Raw genomic sequence first — 19698 nt, 5'->3', positions numbered from 1 at the left:
TCTGCACCTTTTCATCGTTTATTATTATTATAATTATTATGAATCTATTTATTAGTTTTATGGCTTTTGTACTATCAAAGCGTGTGTAATGTAACAACAGGGACAGAGGAGGGGTCCTCCTAAACATTATCATTTTACATACGATAATTTACTATGTTGCCGTCTTTGTACAATTTCACATCAAAATGTTCAGGGATATGATGTCATACTCCAGCACTTTGCACCGCAAGGGTCACACCAGGGGACCCCCAAATCCAAGTGAACCACGGTCACAAAATGTGTTATTCTATACATCTACGTCCAAATCCTGGATGACACCGTGCATTGGTGTAGCTGCTGCACGTATGCTAATTTATTCATCTAAGGCACTGTATAGATCAAGTTAGGTACGTATATAAATTGAAAACAATTCAAAATGTAATTTTATTGTAGAAAACATTGCGATAGCACTTTACTGCTGCTCATCACAAGTCCTTCTTAAAGCCCCTTGTTTGTAATAACGTATAGTCGGCTCCGTGCACTTGGCTCAGTTCCCCCTGCTCGGGTCGTCATAGTTGGGAGCGCGGCCAGCCGAAGACATCTAGGGCAGAAATGCCATAATTTGGGAAATGGAGCCTGTCCTACAGCAGAGGAAGGCGGCATTTCACACGCTCAGACTTTTTCTGGCAGGCGTTGAAGGCACCGGAGGCATCAGCGCAGTAAGATGAGACAGCCGCCGCTAGGAATACAGAGGGGTAAGAGTGTGAGCAGCAGCCAGATATAACGAGCTAGACGGACGCGGAGAAAGGATCGGAGAAACGGCATGAATAGAGAAACAGCATGCGATAAAAAGGAAACCAGAGAAGAGATAGGAACATAAATGTAAGACACAGAGACGGTAAGGAACCAGCGAGAGTAGTGAAGACGGTGAGAAGAGAATGGAAAGAGAAAAAGGTAAAGAGACAGAGATGTAGAATCTGACAGCAGATAAGAAACATTCAGCCCCATCCAGTCTGCCAGATGTAGTCTAAAACTAGCCGAGCTGAATAGTTCAACCATCAAACTATACAAAGTAAGAGCGTTTTTATTTAGAGATCAAGGATGAAAATGCTTGAATGGCAGTAGAACATTTGTCCTAAACATGGGTTCTATCAGAGAGATAAAGCGGGGTTCAGCGACGAAGGTACGGAGAACGACGGCTTTCATACAGACTCACCCTTCTGTTACGGACGGATACAGCAGCGACCGCGGCTAATCCCGAAACCAGGAGCAGAGACAGCAGGAGGATGACGTACGTCTGCCAAGACGAGAGTTCACCAAAACCTCCTGCATAAGCGGCTGGAAGAGAGCAGAGAAACGGGAGATTATAGGAAAGGCGACCAAATCCTGAACAAGTAGGAAGAGGATGGAACGGAACAAGATACTCGGCTTCAGTAAATATCTAAAGAAGCCCCAATACTCCCACCAGCTGCTCTAAAGATCAACGAACAGTCCCGCCATCCACTCTAAAGACTGAGGACCTCTTCCATCTTTGGTTGGTTGCAGATGTTATCTGCTCTGAACATGATTTCCCAAGATCTGTTCTAAGGCTCTGGATCTGTCTCATCATTTGGTCTGCATACCCATGGACTCTTCCCTGCTGTGTATTTATAAAATGTATAAAGCTATTTCCCTGCTGTTTCTGTACAGCCCCTTTAGGGCTGTAGAACACTGCGAGACCCTCATACCCAACCCTCATATTCCATCCGAGCTCCTAGAAAAGAGGGGCATCAGGGGAAGAAAGAGGGGCACCAGAGGAAGAAAGAGAGGCATAGGGATGTGGGGCCCAATAGGATGACCTGCCTTTAGTAAAATGGATCAGGGGCTATGACCACCGTGGACCTGTCTCCTGCAAGATATCCCGCAGGCACCCCAAACAGCAACCCTGCTCTAAATACTAAAAAAGTGACATCATCAGCTGCAAATTCCCTCATCTCCTCTAAAAACTCAAGAACGCAAAAATTAGGTATTTTTTTAGTGAATTGTGATTTATAGTTAAGAATAATTACCCTGCACGTAGAGCGTATACTCCACTTTCCCCACAATAATATTTTCTCCGTACACAGAGCAGTTCCAAAGTCCAGCATCTTCTGTTCTCACGACTGGCAGATCCAACACCGATCCACGCTTTACCTCTCTACCCTCGATGCGCGTGGAAGGTCCTGTCCATTCATACCGTTCTCCACCGTCCGATCCTAGGACGTTACACTCCAGCCTCAGACGAGAGCCTTCCGTAACAAATCCGGGACCAGAAGGTAGCACTAAGGGGAAGATAGGACAAGATAAAGAATAAACAGTTATTCACAGAGCTTTATAAAGCAAAACCTTGTATCATCAGTGCTCCGAGAACGTTATGATAAAATGTATCTCCACGTTCTTCTGCTTTGGTCCTAATTAAGCGTATCTACTGTTTAAATCACTTTTCACTCTTTGTGGCCTCATTTCAGAATGGAGGTGGTCATTGAGTTTGTAGAACTTTGCACTGACCTTGGATGACCTTCAGATCAATATCTCTGCTCATCCGGTGGTTTCCATAGGTGACATCACATCTATATTTTCCAGCGTCTCCGGGGCTAACGTGATAGAGGACATACGTCTGCCCATTGGCATCTAACTTGTTTTGGTCCGTGCTTTTTTGCCAGCGCACGATCAGCGGCCATTCTGTCGGCGTGTGGGTCACGGTACAGGGTAGCTCCGCACGCGAGCCAACGGCAGTGTAGACGGAGAGAGACGGAGGACCTGAGATTGCTGGAGGAAAAAATATATATGTGGTTCAAGAAAAATCTCACCAGCCATGTCAACATCCACTGGGGACGAGTGAGGACTGTGAGTGGGAGGCTGTAGACCTCACTTACCCAACACTTTCAGAGTCCGAGTGGCTTTCACACCATTCTCCTGGCAGCTCCAGTCACCTTCATCGTCTACACCGATGTCTTTCAGGTGAAGTTCGTCTCCCTGAATCAAATACTTGGCGTTGGAATAGACAGGGACCCCGCGGTGGAACCAGCGGAGAGGATCGGCGGACAGCTTCGGACCGGCCCTGGAACACGTCAGCTTGGCCGAGCCATGCTGAGGAATAAGACCCCGAGGTGACTGAGTCACTGCGAGAGACAGAGGGGAGGTGAGTGGAGGGAGGCGCAGGCCATCAAGAAAAAGGTCAGGAAAGCCCACAAATAAGGGTCTCAACAGGCGGACCGAATGGTTGTTATCTGACATCATGTTCTATGTTTCAAGGGGATTTTTACGATTCAGGTTGCTTGATGGAAACTGTGAACCAGAAACGCCACCAGAGGGACCCCCCATACCTATATCTCCCCTCTGTGATCTGCTTTGTGAGTCAAAGAAGCCCCCCTACACCCTAGACTGAAAACAGGATGTGTGTAGGGGGCACGAAAACACCCGGGCACTGACACACGCACACTCTACCATCGCCATCAAACGCAACGCTTTCCGTTATTTTTCTTTCAAAAAACCAGAATTATTATTTAAAAACAACATTTATCACGTAGACGCGTTACGAGGGATTGACTACGCAGATTATTCTTTTTACGGACACATATCTGCCAATTAAGGCAAATTAATCTGGGGGGGAAAAATTATGTAATTGTTTTAGAAGAGAATATTCTACAAAATTATAAAAAAAAAAAAAATCCGCAGCCTTGGACTACGACATGATGGAAACGCACCCTAAAATCATCGGATTATCGAAGAAGCGGAAGGGAAAAAGGTGGAGAAACGCTGTATTTAGACGCGCATTAGTAGGTTTAAGGCGATGATATTAGCAGAGATATAAGATCTTGAAAGAGAATCAGTTGCCATAGTTACAGTGTCCACATGGCAGATACTTAATCAAAGAAGTGTCATTAAAATGTACATTTTTTCCTCATCGCTGCGATCCGTAAAATACGCCTCGCTTCGCGGCAAATTCAGGCATTCAGGCGATTTATTCCATTTAATTACCGTTCCCATCGGTGACTTTGTAAGGTTTGTAGTTGCGTTTAATAAATGTTAGAAGGACCAGGCTGGCCCCCGGCACTTTAAGGCCAGCGGACGTCTGATGATGTAACCGTGGGCGACGGCCGGATATGTTTTTATAGAGTTCCCACAATGCCATCAAAAAATAATACTGGCCATGGTATGAGTTGATGGTGGGGGCCACAGAAGGGTGGGGCCACGGAAGGGGGCGGGGCCACTGATGGGGCAGATTCACTCAATGCCACATCCAGCAGCACCGGCCGCCATGTCTGGAGACTGAATCCCGCACCTGGAGATTACAGATCAACCCCCAAATATGTCCGCCCTCACTTCTTAGAAAGAATTGTCTTAGACTCAAACCCCGGAACCAGCTTGAAACAAAGCGTTCCCATAGTTACTACTTCCCAGAATCTCTTTATGCTGTCGCTATGCCTGCAGCGCAGTCGCATGCACTGTATATAATGTACAGCTCCCCGTATCCTCCACCCATCGTATACCTTGTATAACAGCCAGGGTCACCGTACAGGTTTGCTTGACGTCTCCATATTGCGCTTGGCACTCGTACACCCCGGCATCCCGTTCCCCGACGCGCTTCAGGTGCAGCGAGAAGTCTCCCAAACCGAACAGGGGCTTACGGAGCGAGGCCCGCGTGGCCAGTAACTGCGCGGTGTAGGTGACCCCGCTGGGGCGTGCCACGACCACTGTCCTGCGGTCTCTAAAGGGAAAGGAGATGGAAGAGGCTATCGTGAGAGACAGGCATGCAGTGAGAATTAGACAGCTATGCAGCGAGAATTAGACAGCCATGCGGTGACATTTGTGCGCAGTGACAGGTAGCCATGCAGTGAGATTTATACAGGTGCGCAGTGACAGGTAGCCATGCAGTGAGATTTATACAGGTGCGCAGTGACAGGTAGCCATGCAGTGAGATTTATACAGGTGTGCAGTGACAGGTAGCCATGCAGTGAGATTTATACAGGTGCGCAGTGACAGGTAGCCATGCAGTGATATTTATACAGGTGCGCAGTGACAGGTAGCCATGCAGTGAGATTTATACAGGTGCGCAGTGACAGGTAGCCATGCAGTTAGATTTATACAGGTGCGCAGTGACAGGTAGCCATGCAGTTAGATTTATACAGGTGCGCAGTGACAGGTAGCCATGCAGTGAGATTTATACAGGTGCGCAGTGACAGGTAGCCATGCAGTTAGATTTATACAGGTGCGCAGTGAAGGTAGCCATGCAGTGAGATTTATACAGGTGTGCAGTGACAGACAGGTAGCCATGCAGTGAGATTTATACAGGTGTGCAGAGACAGGTAGCCATGCAGTGATATTTATACAGGTGCGCAGTGAAGGTAGCCATGCAGTGAGTATTGTCTATCTCACCGGTGCCAGTGCACAGATGTGGCAGGATATTTGGATCGCCGCACAGTGTCCAGCTGTGTTGTGTTCATGTGACACGGCAGGATAACACCGTTACCAGTGACCCCGGTCACCTCCATCACCGAACCTTAACGGGAAGGAGACTGATGAGACGCGGAAAGCAGGAGAGCCTTTTATTTATTACTAATTTCACTTTACGCAAAAACACAAAATGTTAATAAAACACAGCACTGGCAGAGATATACACACTGCACTGGCAGAGAGATATACACACAGCACTGGCAGAGAGAGATATATACACTGCACTGGCAGAGAGATATATATACACTGCACTGGCAGAGAGATATATATACACCGCAGTGTCTGAAATATATACTCTGTAGTTACTCACCTGCGCAGAGAGCTGGGAGGCAGAGGATGTAGAAGAGGTTCAGATGCATTCCTTTTCAAATCCTTCTGTATTACACGCCGTGTCTCTCTCTGTATTACACTTCAGTATTACAGTGTCTCTCTCTCCTTCAGTATTACACTGTCTCTACCTCTGTATTACACTTCAGTATTACAGTGTCCCCCTGTATTACACTGTCTCTCCCTCTGTATTACACTTCAGTATTACAGTGTCCCCCTGTATTACACTGTCTCTCCCTCTGTATTACAGGATCTCTCTCTGTATTACAGTGTCTGTCTCTCTGTATTACAGTCTCTCTCCCTCTGTATTACAGTGGCTGTCTCTCTGTATTTCAGTCTCTCTCCCTCTGTATTACAGTCTCTCTCCCTCTGTATTACAGTGTCTGTCTCTCTGTATTACACTGTCTCTCCCTCTGTATTACACTGTCTCTCCCTCTGTATTACAGTGTCTGTCTCTCTGTATTACAGTGTGTCTCCCCTATATGTGTGTGTCTGTCATACGTCACCTGCAGAATGTGCTGAGTGTCTTCCCACTTGCGAGAGCTGCAGATGAGAAGTGGCAGTCTCTGTGAGATGCTGGGAAGTGTCTCGAGGGCTCACACTCTGCGTGGAAAAAGTGAACGCTCTGATCTCTGTTTGTGAGCCGTCACCGAGTATTACTCCGAGAGCGCTCGGTGTCAGCCGGGACTGGTACTGGGGTAACTCTAGACATGCTTGTTTAGGGGCCCTGAAGGTTCCTATCTCGTGATACCCGGGAACGCGTGACCTTTCTATATGTATAACATCTATATGGAATCTTGCAGGGATCTGGAGTTTGCAGGAGAGCTGCAGCTTCGTCTCCCTGAGTTCACTTTACATTAAGAGATGCCAACCTCAGTGACCTTCTGCTCAAAGAAAAGCTTGGATGGCCCTGTATCATGTATATTTAAATCAGTGGCATGTCTGGAGAGTCACATCACTGATTGAGCTATACATTATACAGGGCCAGACAAGCCCTCCTTATGGGGAGACTTGCCAGGGACGGGCCTTCCTATCGCCCAGAGAATTCAGGGAGACGAAACTGTAACTTCCCTGCAAACTTCAGCTTTTTATGACTGCTGACAGGAGACGTGAATAACGTGGATAATGTTGTTATCGTGGCGTTTGTCAGTGTGTGGGGGGGGTTGTATTATTAGGCAACGGGTGAACATTTCGTCCTCAAAGTTGATGTTAGAAGCAAGAAAAATGGGCAACGAAAGAAATAGTGATGGCGAGACGACTGGGTCAGAATATCTCCAAAACTGCAGATCTTGTGGGGGGTCCCGGTCTGTGATGGTCGGTATTTATCAAAAGTGGAAGGAAAAGCGGGGAACGGGCAACAGGGCCATGGGTAGCCGAGGCTCGTTGATGCACGTGGGGTGTAAAGGCTGCGCCGTGTGGTCAAATCCAACAGACGAGCTCCTGCAGCTCAAACTGCTGAAGAAGTTAACGCCGGTTGTGATAGAAAGGAGTCAGAACATGCAGAGCATCGCAGTCTGTTGCGTTTGGGGGCCGCGGAGTTGCAGATCAGTCAGGGTGGGCATACTGAGCCCCGTCCGCTGCCGAAACCGCCTACAATGAACACGGGCAGAAGAACCGGACCCTGGAGCGATGGAAGAGGGCGGCCGGTCTGATGAATCCCGTTTTCTTTTACATCACGTGGAGGGCCGGGTGCGTCGCGTACCTGGAGAACATGCGGCACCGGGACGCGTCCATGGGGGCCGCACCTCAAAGCTTACAGGACCTGCTGCTAACATCTCGGTGCCGGATCCCACCGCGCAACTTCAGGGGGGCCGACACGATATTACGCAGGAGGTCATAATGTTACGGCTGATCGCTGTATATAACCCTCGCTGTAACTCTTCTGTGTCTCCATACACTTTCTCTCCATTCCCAACCAATGCAGGAATCCCTCTCAGTGCTCCATATATTCTCTCCATATAACTCCTATTATAACCCTCCATTATATATTGTCTCTGTACAGCACCATATCATTCCCGCCTATAAGGCACACAGCGCATGCCCTCCGCGTGATTCATACGACCCGAGGTGGGCATTAGAGGTCGGAACATACAGTATACATCGTTTGTTTTGAATGACATCGATGCTGTGAGTCACCATTCTGTAGATCTTATCTGCTGTTTGTGACTCACATGGAGAGGGGTTTGTATGTAATATATACATTTATTATACATCAGATCTGCATGAAATATAAGTGACAGATCTGTTTACATATAAACACCAAAACATTATTTCTACAATATGTCATCTACGTTACAGAACAAAAATGTGCAAAACGTGTCGTTTTGTGTTCTGCTAAATAAAGAAATAAGGATAACTGTCTGACATATAAGCACTGCTCCGGAGTTCCTTCGTAGGCCTTCATTAGAGTCCGGCTAGATTAAGACTGAGCCATTCTATTGTTTCCCACGGGCAGTATGATAAGGAGTCGGGGTGCTTGTTTAAGAAATTGGGGCTCAGATAACAGAGCGAGAACCTCACACAAATGTCTGATATGCAGCTGCCTGAAAACATTATATATTTAAAACACATTTTAAAGTAATATCTGTAATAAAAAAAAAAAAAAAAAACAGGCTCCAAAGTTTGAGTCTTAATCACCCAGCTGGACTCTCTGACTAATGAAAGTCTGCAGAGGAACGGACTTCATTACCATTGCCATAAAGCATCGGCTCAGTGTGACGCTTAACAAGGGAGCAACAGTTCCCAATAGAGAGAGTTTAGGACAAAATTAGATAAAACCAGGTTTTTGTCACCAACCGAAAATACTGCATACAGCGCTGGGGGTCCGCTGTCCCCTAGCGTGTGACACGGACATGCCCAATATGTCTGCAGCATTATTCAAGCTGAGGGTCACCAACACTTATAGCTCTGCGTACGTTCAGTGACACCTTCCTATCCCAAAGTATCTCCAGCATCATCTCAAATGCCACAGCACTCCATCTGGTTTGGGCTTCTGCTCGTGACCATGACCACCGCTTGTCTTGGTGACCCCTGACCATGCGCAGCTTCAGAGGTGAAATCTTGAGACAACTCTCCTGCAGTTGGAGAGCCCGGCAGTGGTGACTACATATCGGGGGATCTGGGCTTATAAAGACGTTATTGGCTTTGATCTGGAAATCTGCAACGAGGTTTATAATCATACCTGGAATCTCCGTCTCTGGCTACCAGGAGCCCTCCGTTTTTTAAAGCGATTGGCTTTGTGGGGGCATGGTTAGCCAAAATGTGGGCATGGCTTGCCACAAACACATTCCATCTGCATGGGGGTGGGGGTGGGGAGGGCAATAGGGCAGGGAGAGGGCATAAATGTTGCTCTCGAAGCGTTGAGGTTGACCGGAAGGGGATCTTCACCTGGACAGTTCCAAGGCATGATTATAATCCTAATCGGAACGTTCCTCAACTCACAAGCCAACGTAGATGACCATTGACCGGTACCTAAGGCTTGGCTATGCGTTGATGATTTCGGACTCGTTATTTTGATTAGATGTAGAGATATGTTCCATAAGTTATGTTTTGGGTCAGACTCTTCGCTAGCGACGGGATAAATGACTATTAAGTTTCAGTGCTAAAAAACATCAACCGACAGCCTAGCGATCGCGTCTCCACATCCTTTCATCAGTTCAATGTTTCCGTGACCACATAAAACAACAAATGTATCGCTGTGGCTTCTCTTTATGTTGCCTGTTCAATAAATGGCCAATTATCACAAAATCAGCCAGATTTGTTTTGAAATATTACATTTGTGGCGGCATCAGCAAGTTCAGGGCTGGAGGTTATTCTTTTTTTTTATATCATTTTTCAGGTGCTCCTCAGAGTAAAAGATCAACATAAAAGAATCTCGGAATTCCCAGGCGTCAGATCCGTGTTGAACAATACGAAGGGTAACATGGCAAAAAAGAGAAAAAAGTCCATCAAGTTTAACCCTTCCATTGATCCAGAAGAAGGCAAGAAAACACAAAAACTGATTGTGAATTGTGCCTCAAAAAAGGTGTTCCTGCGTCGCGGCAGCGGCGTTGTGACGCACCCCTTCCATTTTATTTTCCTAAAATGCATATCTTTTGCATTTGTCATTAAATGTCTTCCACAAACTGGAAGATTCAGGGTGTTGAACCGGAGAACTGGAGAAGCAGCGCTTCACCCGGAGATCTCCGGTAGAATTTAAAATCATGGATTAGGATGTTGAAAATAAGAAACAAAAGAGGCCATTGTTGCACAAAATTATCCCAAAGATAACATAATTGCGGCAATGTCCCGAAGATTTGGGCCGTCCCATGAAAAACAGGACACTTGGGAGGTATGAAGAAGCTGTCGAAGGTATGGGAGCTTCACGGTTTTCTAGGAGATAAAACTTGAGCCTAACAACTCACCAAAGTGTTCTGTAGACAAATTACCAAATTACCAATTATTAATCCATCCCCAGTATTCCCAGGAAGTCGGATCCCCTGTTTGAGAAGATGATTTTGAGCCGGTAGGAATTAGATTGTAAGCTCTTTGAGCACACCCCCACACACACACACACACACACCTCCCCACCTGTTGTCTCTGTAGGTCAGATTGTTATGTTATATACTACTTGTTACGTCCTGTCCACCCATTGTACAGCGCTATGGAATACGATGGCGCTATATAAAACAATAAATAAATAGAAAGAAGTCATTCCAAGAACGTAGCTGTGAAATAAACCAAATTCTATGCAAATTGGTAATTCTGAGAAACAAAAATCATGTTCTTTCATGTAACCCAATTTTGATGACATTGAGTTTCGCACGTGCCGAGGCGTACGACAGTAATAACTGTCCTGCCAAGTGACTGCGACCCGCGGTACATTTACAAAGCGGGTTCCCATTCTTTTTGCTACATTATTTCATTTGTTTTTTTTGGGGGGGGGTCAAAGCTTTTATTTATTTTTTATTTATTTTCAATCCACCCAAAAGAAACAGCTTTTCAGGGGGCGACCAAAATCACTGATCTTAACCACGGTCAGTAGAGGGGATGTTGGAAGGAGAGCTCGTCACTAACTCACCTGTGTACATTGTACAGCGCTACGGAATTTGATGGCGCTATATAAAACAAGTAATAATAATTTATTATTTACAGAGCAGCGAGAGACGATCTATCTGTCTGTTCCCGTCCCAGATACACCTCGTTTTCAGAGAATCAGAAATGGAAATAAAATTTTATTTTATCAGAGGAAGCCGGGGGTAAAACCTCCCCAATCCTCAACGCTGAGCGTAATATCTGCACCCCATAAGTCCCAAGTGTCCATATTTAGGAAAGCCAGTCTCTCTTTGGGTCCTTTTTTCCTCCCCTGATGCCCTCTTTTTTTTTTTCTAGGTGCTCAGAATTTCGCAGACCTGAAGGCCACAATAATAACGAAATCATCATCATATTCATAGAAACGTTAGGAAAATGTTATGCACAATATAAATAAAAATAATAATAATAATAATATATTACATCATTTAATAAATTAGGATAAATTATCCTCCTAAATGTTTCCTAAATTATTATGAAAAGGCGAAATAAGAAGCCTTGAGGCGAGGCGCTTCTCCTCGGCCATCTGAAAGATTCGCAGGTTATGCGACCAGCTGACTCTCTAAATGAGCGGCCGCCGAGTCGCTTAAAATATTAACCCTTTAATAGCCTATCGTCAATATACCTAGAAACGTTGTGGCGCCGGCTACCCGGAGCTCCCCTAGTGCGATGCAGGTAGGTGGTCCTGCAGACCGTGAAGGGTCGCAACGCTGTGGGACCCACTCTATTTCAAATGGGTAAGTGGTGGGGAGTGGGGTGTGCTGCAACCCCACTCCTGCATCAACCTAGAGAGTTCCTGGGTTTGGAAGCGTTGACTAGATACACTTAACCGAGTCACCTGCTTTCAAGGAGGGATATCAACCATAACATACTGGCACCAGTTGGGAGTTTTATGGATAATCACAACAGCCTATAAGAAAGGACAAAGCTCCAGAGCGTGTGACCCTGAGAATCTACCCCTTCACCTTGAGATTGTAGGCAAAAACCCCAAGAGTTCCTGGCTAACATTGTTGACCCGGAGTGACTGATTATTATGCACCTTGTTATGTCTCCATCAAAATGGCTCCTGTAATAAGAGACACTGAGATGACGCGGTCGTGACTCGTGCATTTAGAACTCGTAGTCTCAGAGTTCTAAATACGTAGAAAATATGAGCAACACATCCTGACGGGGGCCACGGTCCTGCGCCTCATTCCGGGAACACCACCATCTCTAGTGGTTAGAACTCGGCCGCAATATTTTCCCCTATAGCAAGAGTGATATTAATTCATTTCCGGCGTGACGTTTATACGAAGCAACTCGGGTAAGAGGAGAAAGAGCGCATCCCCCCCCACAGATAATGGAAGAGACCGTTGTATGACGTCACTTCCTGCGCTGGGTTGTGTTATTGTTATGTTATGATTATTGTGGGAATTAAATAGACGGATTTACTGGTAGAGTGATGTGCGGGAGTGGTTGGGAGGGTACAGAGCCTGGACTGGGGGTCCGGGGATAGCAGGTAGGGTGCAAATCCAGATTGGGGTGCGGGAGATAGTGGACAGGGGGGGGGGCTTTATCACTGGGGCAGAATAAAGGGAGGATGGTGCAGGAATAGCAGGGAGGGTACAAAGCCTGGAGTAAAGGTGCAGGAAAAGCAATCTAATACCTAACGGGGAAAGGGGTAGAATCAGGCCTGGGGTGCAGAAGGAAGAGGTTGTGGCTGGAGCGGTGAGGTGCATGCGCGCCAGCAAAGGTCTAAAGCCGTGTTTGTGTGTAAATGTATGTATGTATGTATGTATGTATGTATGTATGTATGTATGTATGTATATGTGTTAACATGCTGCGTAATGCTTATAAACATGTTTTTGTCACCTGCAGGCCACAACAGCAAACAAAGTAAAGCGGAGGACCGACGACATCATGTTTCGATTTATGAGAGACACCGAGCCCCAAGATCCGGCCATGTTCATGATGTAAGCAGAGATCGAAGTCCCCCTGTGTTCCTTTCTACCCCGTTTACTGCGTTGTGTCAGTCGCCGATACTTTCCTCTCTCTCGGCAGGGACCCCTTCGCGTTGCACCGCCACCATATGAGGAGCATGTTTTCGGGTAACTTTGGAATGTCGCCGTTCCTGGGCATCACGGATGGGAGCGTCGCCAGTCTTCCGCGTGCTGCTTCGCACCGTAACGTACAGGTAGTGTCCTCATGCTGCGTTCCTTGTGTCCCGTTATTAGGCCTTCTGATCGTCAGACAGAAGCAGATTCCCACACCTCAGATGTTTGTAATCGTATGTATTCCATATGTCACGATATCTTTACTCTGTTTCCATATCTTCCCGTGATCCTGGCGGTATCAGCCTGGCGCGGTGACGCCTTTTGGCATGATGGGGATGGTGAGTAAAATCATTTATCCTTTAATCTTTAGGCTCGTGCTGGAGATCATTTATTGCGGTCCCGCACGGGTCTTAGGTTTTCTTTGTGTTTCGTGCTCATGATGTCGTTTCGATACCTGTTAGGGAGGAGGCGGCTTCATGGACATGTTTGGAATGATGAACGACCTCATGAGCGGCATAGTGAGTATTTCTCTCTCGCTTAGTATGCAGTTTTTCACTATTTCCCCCCATTTTACATATAAAATATGAGTGTGAAAAAAAAATAGCAATGTCTTGTAACTGATGCTGTGGTCATCTAACCAAGAATCTGACAGATGAAGGCATCAATAATGCAGATCATGGTCTGTATGCTATGAAAAGGCAAAATAAGTTTACATACTGGGATTCTCATCCTTCTTAGTGGGAATTTACTTGCTTGTAAAGATAAGAGTAAAAAAAAATAAAAAAAAAAAGAACTTTCCGGTTCCATGCTGGAACATTTATCGTCTGCCTTATTCATAGAGTTCCAGTATCTTGCACCCTCTCTTTGCTCTCTGCTTGGTCAGGTCTCCCCCTGTAACCCAAAACCCTTCTGTTTCTCCCCCCCTTAGGATCAGATGTCTTCCGGGTCGAACTGTCAGACGTATTCCTCTTCCACTGTTATCTCCTACTCCAATATGGGCGGAAGCGGCACCCCAAAAGTGTATCAGGAGACGTCACAGACGCGTACAGCACCGGGTGGGGTAGGTATTCTGCGTGTGATGAGTGTTATACGGGGATATCTGTGCTTTCAGTGCAAGGTGCAGTTTATGGTTGCTAGAATAACCTCTCAGTGGAGGGAGGGCTCCGGGTAGCCTGCCTGGAGACGTTCCTGGGTATGGTCGTGAGACCAAAGTCTGTGTCAGGCCAGGTGCCACTTACTTGTTCCCCCCCCCACCAGATTCGCGAGACACGACGCACTATGAGGGATTCAGACAGTGGTGTGGAGCAAATGAGCATCGGGCACCACATACGCGACCGGGCGCACATCATGCAGCGCTGCCACAACCGCCGCACGGGCGACCGAGAAGAGAGACAGGAATTCATCAACATGGATGAAAGTGAGGAGCATGGCTTTCATCCATCCGCTGCCCTTTAATTTCCTCTCGTCCCTCCCCCGGGGGTTTTTTCCGGCGTCCCTGTTTTTTATCCCGAGCTCCTCTCATTCTGCTCTGTAATTGCTTGTCCTTTTCCTTCCACCGTTCGCCTCTCTGTTGACCCGTGACTCTGTCCTGGATTCCAGATGATGCCGCTGGTTTTGATGAAGAGTGGCAGAGAGAGACCTACCGCTACAGAGGGCAGAGAGGAGTCGCGTATCGCAGACGAGGGGAGCCAGAAGAGAGACTCGCCATACAAGCGCCAGAGGACAACACCGCCAGACCGTCCCGCCGCTATGACTGGTGATCAGGTGCGTTAACCACCTAGGGAGAGACATTGGACCTGATTGTTTCAGTTATAAATTACATTCCCTCAGCTCCCTCGACACAGTGCGGTGTCCTGAAGACTGTGTAGCATTGATGGGTTACCGTTGGGTTGTGAACCTGGGCTGTTTGAGGAGAAGGCATTGGTGATGAAGCTGTCAGGTGGCAGACGCAGGAAAGCAAACAGTGCTTGCGCTAACCGAGGACAGTGGAGCAAACTGGGTTACTGGTTCTAAAAAGGAGAGCTCGGGTGTCTCTTTACTGCTTTACGTCTGTTAAATGGTCGGAATTCAGGTGGTAGCTTAGTAAGCTGGGACCGCGATGCTGTATTCACCCAACAGCTGAAGGAGACAACATTCATGAATGACTTCTAAACCCTCATCATAAATAGTCAACCTTTTATTACCACCCCTCCCCGTCATGATCTCCCATGTCTGCTGTTTCTTTACAGCTCAGCGGTTGGACCCAAAAAAGCGGAACAAGGACCCCTGGAACATTGTGAAAATTCTCAAAACGGGACCACCTCATCATATCGCCTGTTCATCCACGGAACCTGACTTTCTCCACCCTCCTGCCCTTCCTTTATTTATCCTCTATTTTGTCATTTAAGTACTCAATGTTTGCATATTTTACCATCATTTTACCTCAAGTTAAATATTCTTAACAAAACTGTATTTCTACAGAGATGGGGAGGCGGTGGAGATTTTGGGGGTGGGGGGGTAAATATTGTGCACTGCATAAAGGGAGGGATAGAAAGGGCCCACAAAGGATATTAGAGTAGCGGGGATAGCTATAATAGATATTTAGGAAGGGGGCAGCGAGGGGCAGATTTTAATGGGGGATGTTTGGCGGCTGGTAGGACAGAGAACGTCTCCGGCGACCGGCTGATGAAGAAAAGGTTTTTTTTTTCCAAGAAAGATCCTGTGTATTCCTATTACTTCGAGGCGTGAGTAAATACCTTGGATTCAGGATAAATATCTTGTTCGGAGTGGTATGAGTAATGTTTGTGCTGGTGGGTTTAGGGATTAGATTAAGTGATGCTTTATCTCGTAGGGATTGTAGTAACTTTTATTTTTTTTCCCCCACAATGTTAAATTTAATTATACACTTAAATTAATAAAAGGAGAAGGTGTTCATCCAGCGTCTGCCTGGCTGCCTTTTAAATCACTTGATGATAAACTGAGCCGTGTCCCGTCTAGATTGTCAGCTCCCTGGGTGAGTAACATTACTTAGGCTTTTACATTGGATACGTGGAGGCTCTTGTGCAAGCTCCACGTGTCCTGGAGCAGCTTTAGAAGTCGTACGGGTGGAAAGAATGGTGTAAAAAAACAAAACAAAAAAAAAAAAAAACTTCCCAGTTATTGTACCCGGGACAAAGGCTGCACCGGTGACGCTAACACCACAAGCCTCATTTCTGAACCACCGTGGCGTACACTTTGCAGTCTTGTTGTATAAAGTGGATGTCGCCACACTCCGTAGGACAAGTTGGTGCAACACCAATGAACCCAAATAATAGTAATAATCCTCAAATTCACAAAATTTGATGACTTAAATGTTCTGGGGGTGCACAGAGACTCCCGTAACTGGGACATCATCATGTCTGAGGACTCCCAAAACATTGAAATGATCTGATTAAACATTTTGTGTTAAAATCCAGGGACGCTGTGGATTTTTACCATCAATAGAGACCTGGACTGACAACAGCCAGCCCTATTTGGACCTTTATGTGTTGTTGGCACACACACAATAACCCTGCAAAGATACACAATTTACTTAGGGCCAGCAATGCCAAATTAGTGCTTATTGTGCAGGAATCCGTGACGTGCCGCTTAGTTAATGTGCGCCACGTGTTTTCACTAGTGCAGGTTTGGCGTGAGCACGTTTGAACCCTGCTGGCTGCCATCCACGCTGAGCATGCCATCAATGCAAAAGGGTCGGCGGAGCTAGAAGAGTATGTTTTATTTATATAGCGCCAACCATTCCTGCAGCGCATTATACAGTCCCTACATTCAAAGGGTCTGGCAAAACTTCAGACAAAGACAACCCGATACATTAGGTAAAGAGGGCTCGGAGCTTACAATCTAGAGAAGAAATCGCATGGCTGTTGCTTTAAAAGCGCTTGAATCTCCGTTCTATGCATAGAAACTGGACGGCTTCTGTATCAGAACTCCAGAGGAGGGTTCTAGACTCCTGTCTTGAATTCGACTGTTTAATTACCTTCACGATTAGCGATAAAAGGATTTCCTTGAATCGTTTGCTATTGATGCTTGAGTGTAAATGGGCACAGGAGTGATGATAACATTTTATACGTATTTTTTATGTTTTCTGGATGATAGCCTTTTTCCCACTCCTAACAAAATCATATTTTTATTTAATTGGCAATAGAGGTGTAAAAATTAACCTTGAAAATATCTCTTCCAAGACGTTAAATGCTGCCAAGTTCATCAAATATTTTTATATGCTACGCGGTTCCAAGACGTCTGAAAGCCGGGCACGTAATTCATGGTGTTCGGAACTTTAAAGGGAAGGAACCAGAGGTGTCTGAAGATGTGAAATTCTTCAGTAAGTTCGCATTTGGCGTTTGAATTCATCCAGATGCCGATACATAAGTTATTATTGGCATCGATAAAAGATGAAACTTGAAAATCTGTAGGTCTCTGGGTAAAAGGGAGCTCTCTGGGTATCACCTGGAGTCTCCGGCTGAGGAGCCGCTTCCGTGGGTCACTGGGTCCCTCTGCTCTTTCTCCTGCACGGCAGCGATGGTCAGCCATGCTCACTCCCTGCCCTATTCCCCTCCCTCTCCCACACCTTTCTAAGCTATCTGGGGCTAGTCCTGCCATTACTGGCAAGCCCCACCCCTCGTGTGACTAACCCCACCCATGAGTGCTGATAGCCCTGCCCCCTCAACAAGCCATTTCCCGTGAAGAGGGAGTTGCTCCAAGTTCCCAGGTATGTTTATATCCGCCTAGCTGCCATCTTGATGAAGAGTCATCGTTATTTGTGATACGGCAAAAAAAAAAATAATCCGAGGCACGGGTGGGATGCAGGAAGCAGGTACCACCATACCGGGAAAGTTCCCGGAGCTCTCCATCTTCAAGGCATACCTGGGAACTGAGAACTCGGGGTCCTCCCCCAGAGAGAGACTCCAGGTGAAGCGCTGCTTCTCCGGGTCACTACAGGGAAACTCGTGGGAGTGGCATTTCCGCACTCCCCGCCCACTTCCCCTCCAACAATAGTACAGCATCAGCAGGACCGCCCACAAAAGTCAGGGAGGCCTCCTACCTGCATCCCGCAAGGGGGGGGGGAACAAGGTAGCCGGAGCCAGAGAGTTCCCACCTATGCTACTAGAAGAGTGGCTTCGTGAGGGGGCAGGACTAGCCCTGTTTGGGGTGGTGCTAAACAGCAGTGTAAGGAGGTCTGACTGCATGGGGAGGGGCTAGGAGGTAAAGTGGGTGTGGCCTGAGGTAAGCAGCGCTTCACGCGGAGAGTTCCTGGGTAAGTTTACTGATTTCTGAGTTCTGTCTGTAAATTGAAATCTAATTTGTATTTTTCGGTTCATTTCACTTTTATACGTTCAAAAACAGATGCTCTGGACATTTTTTTTTATGACATTATGATTAAAATCCTTGACGGCACATAAAGTGCTGCTCGCTTTACACCAAATGTTAATTGAGCATTAAACCTGAGCAGATGTCATTTTATTATTTTCGCTGTAGGTTAAATCACTTAAAAACAACACAAGCTTTTTTTTTATTTTTTTTGTTTCTTTGGCAACAACCTTTGCTTCCCCCCCCACCCCACCCCACCATAACACTTGTTAAGCGTTCTGGGTCAAAAATACGGTAAATTTTATGTATTTTTGGTCATTTTGGGCAGTACTAGAAATGATGCCAGCCAGGGGGAGACGGCGGGGGTGGTAGCTAAATTTTTCAATGCATCGTACTGGTGATGACGGGAGCGCTTTAAGGCCAGCAGCCACCTGATGGAGTAGGTCAGCGGGACCCCCTATCCACGTCCCAGCAGGGTTCTTCGGTTCGACACCCGAATCCTCCGATGCCCACCGACGTCTGCAGGAAATCCCGGGTGGTCCTGGTCCGGGTAGCCGGACCCTAAAAGCCCCCAGATATGCCCGTTGTTTCCCAAAAAAACCAGCGTTAGGCCGCAAACTGTACACGTCACTAAAGTGTCTTTGCCACTCCGATTAAAAATGCATGTAGCATTTGGCCTTTTGTGTGTTCTCCTCTGATAAATAGCTTTAATTATTAACGGTACACGCTGTTCTTTCTTTAATGCGGGATTTTTTTTTTTTCTTTTTACTCGGCCGCAGATAAACAAAATTATATTTTATATATTTTTTTTTTTTTAGCACAGACGCCGGTCAATATTAACAATAAGAAAAATATCCAAGAACATTTTAAGCCGCTAATAAAAATGGCTCTTTTTCCAAAAAAAAAAAAAAAGAACTGAAACTTGGCCAAGAAGCTTTATACCCAACCTCTATATTTTATTGCCTCTCCCGGGGGTAAAAATCCACATTGATTTCCGGCTCTCTTTATAATTAAAAAAAAGTACATTATCTGGTTTCCATTCAGCCGGTCTCCATAACTTTTCTACGTGCGGACGCACTCGGAGGAATTCCTTGTTACTTTGTCAGCTCTTAACTTAAAAATTAATTTCCTTCTTCGGTGCCGGAATACTTTTATTTTTTTTTATATTTTTTTTAGGGCTTTTTTTCATTATTTTTAAAAGACATTTATGAGCGATAGCTCTGGATTGTGTAATAAAAAAAATTAAAAAAAAGAATACCGACATGCTTCAGTTTATCCTGAGGCTGTAAAAAAAAAAAAACCACTTCCCTACTAATCAAATTAACCTATTCCGATGCATCATTAATGCTTGTAGAATTGAAGTTCTTTTCATTAAGATACCAGCTTGGGACCGCGAATCACATAGATTACGGGAATGACTTTTGATCTGGTATAACTTGTCGTTGGGGAAATAAAACAGCCAGGGAGCGTAGTGGTTACCGCTAGAAAA

At 46.1% G+C, this 19698-nt stretch overlaps 2 protein-coding genes across 7 annotated transcripts; one reads left to right on the top strand and one right to left on the bottom strand.

Annotated features, from left to right (window-relative positions):
• Window positions 1-438: 438 nt before the first annotated feature.
• On the bottom strand, window positions 439-5813 carry LAG3 (lymphocyte activating 3). Its single transcript, XM_053450000.1, has 8 exons — window positions 5765-5813; window positions 5377-5500; window positions 4491-4708; window positions 2874-3119; window positions 2506-2766; window positions 2028-2279; window positions 1196-1317; window positions 439-718 (listed from the first exon to the last, which is right to left on the bottom strand). Exons 1-8 carry the CDS (start codon window positions 5811-5813, stop codon window positions 644-646), a joined length of 1347 nt encoding a protein of 448 aa, XP_053305975.1. The 3' UTR covers window positions 439-643.
• Window positions 5814-11983: 6170 nt separating this feature from the next.
• Window positions 11984-15802, top strand: MLF2 (myeloid leukemia factor 2). Of its 6 annotated transcripts, none has more exons than XM_053450235.1 (9): window positions 11984-12154; window positions 12709-12803; window positions 12892-13024; window positions 13187-13222; window positions 13346-13402; window positions 13813-13944; window positions 14142-14301; window positions 14484-14648; window positions 15113-15802. In XM_053450235.1, exons 2-8 carry the CDS (start codon window positions 12751-12753, stop codon window positions 14642-14644), a joined length of 732 nt encoding a protein of 243 aa, XP_053306210.1. In that variant the 5' UTR covers window positions 11984-12154; window positions 12709-12750; the 3' UTR covers window positions 14645-14648; window positions 15113-15802. The 6 variants fall into 6 exon arrangements, with proteins under 6 accessions (XP_053306210.1, XP_053306211.1, XP_053306212.1 ...); XM_053450236.1 differs by lacking the exon at window positions 11984-12154 and adding an exon at window positions 12168-12229; XM_053450237.1 differs by lacking the exon at window positions 11984-12154 and adding an exon at window positions 12226-12349.
• Window positions 15803-19698: the final 3896 nt, after the last annotated feature.

Source organism: Spea bombifrons, chromosome 11 (assembly GCF_027358695.1).
Source record: "Spea bombifrons isolate aSpeBom1 chromosome 11, aSpeBom1.2.pri, whole genome shotgun sequence".
Classification (NCBI taxonomy): domain Eukaryota; kingdom Metazoa; phylum Chordata; class Amphibia; order Anura; family Pelobatidae; genus Spea; species Spea bombifrons.
Note: the sequence above shows the minus strand (reverse complement) of the source record. Positions and strands in the feature narration are given on the sequence as shown.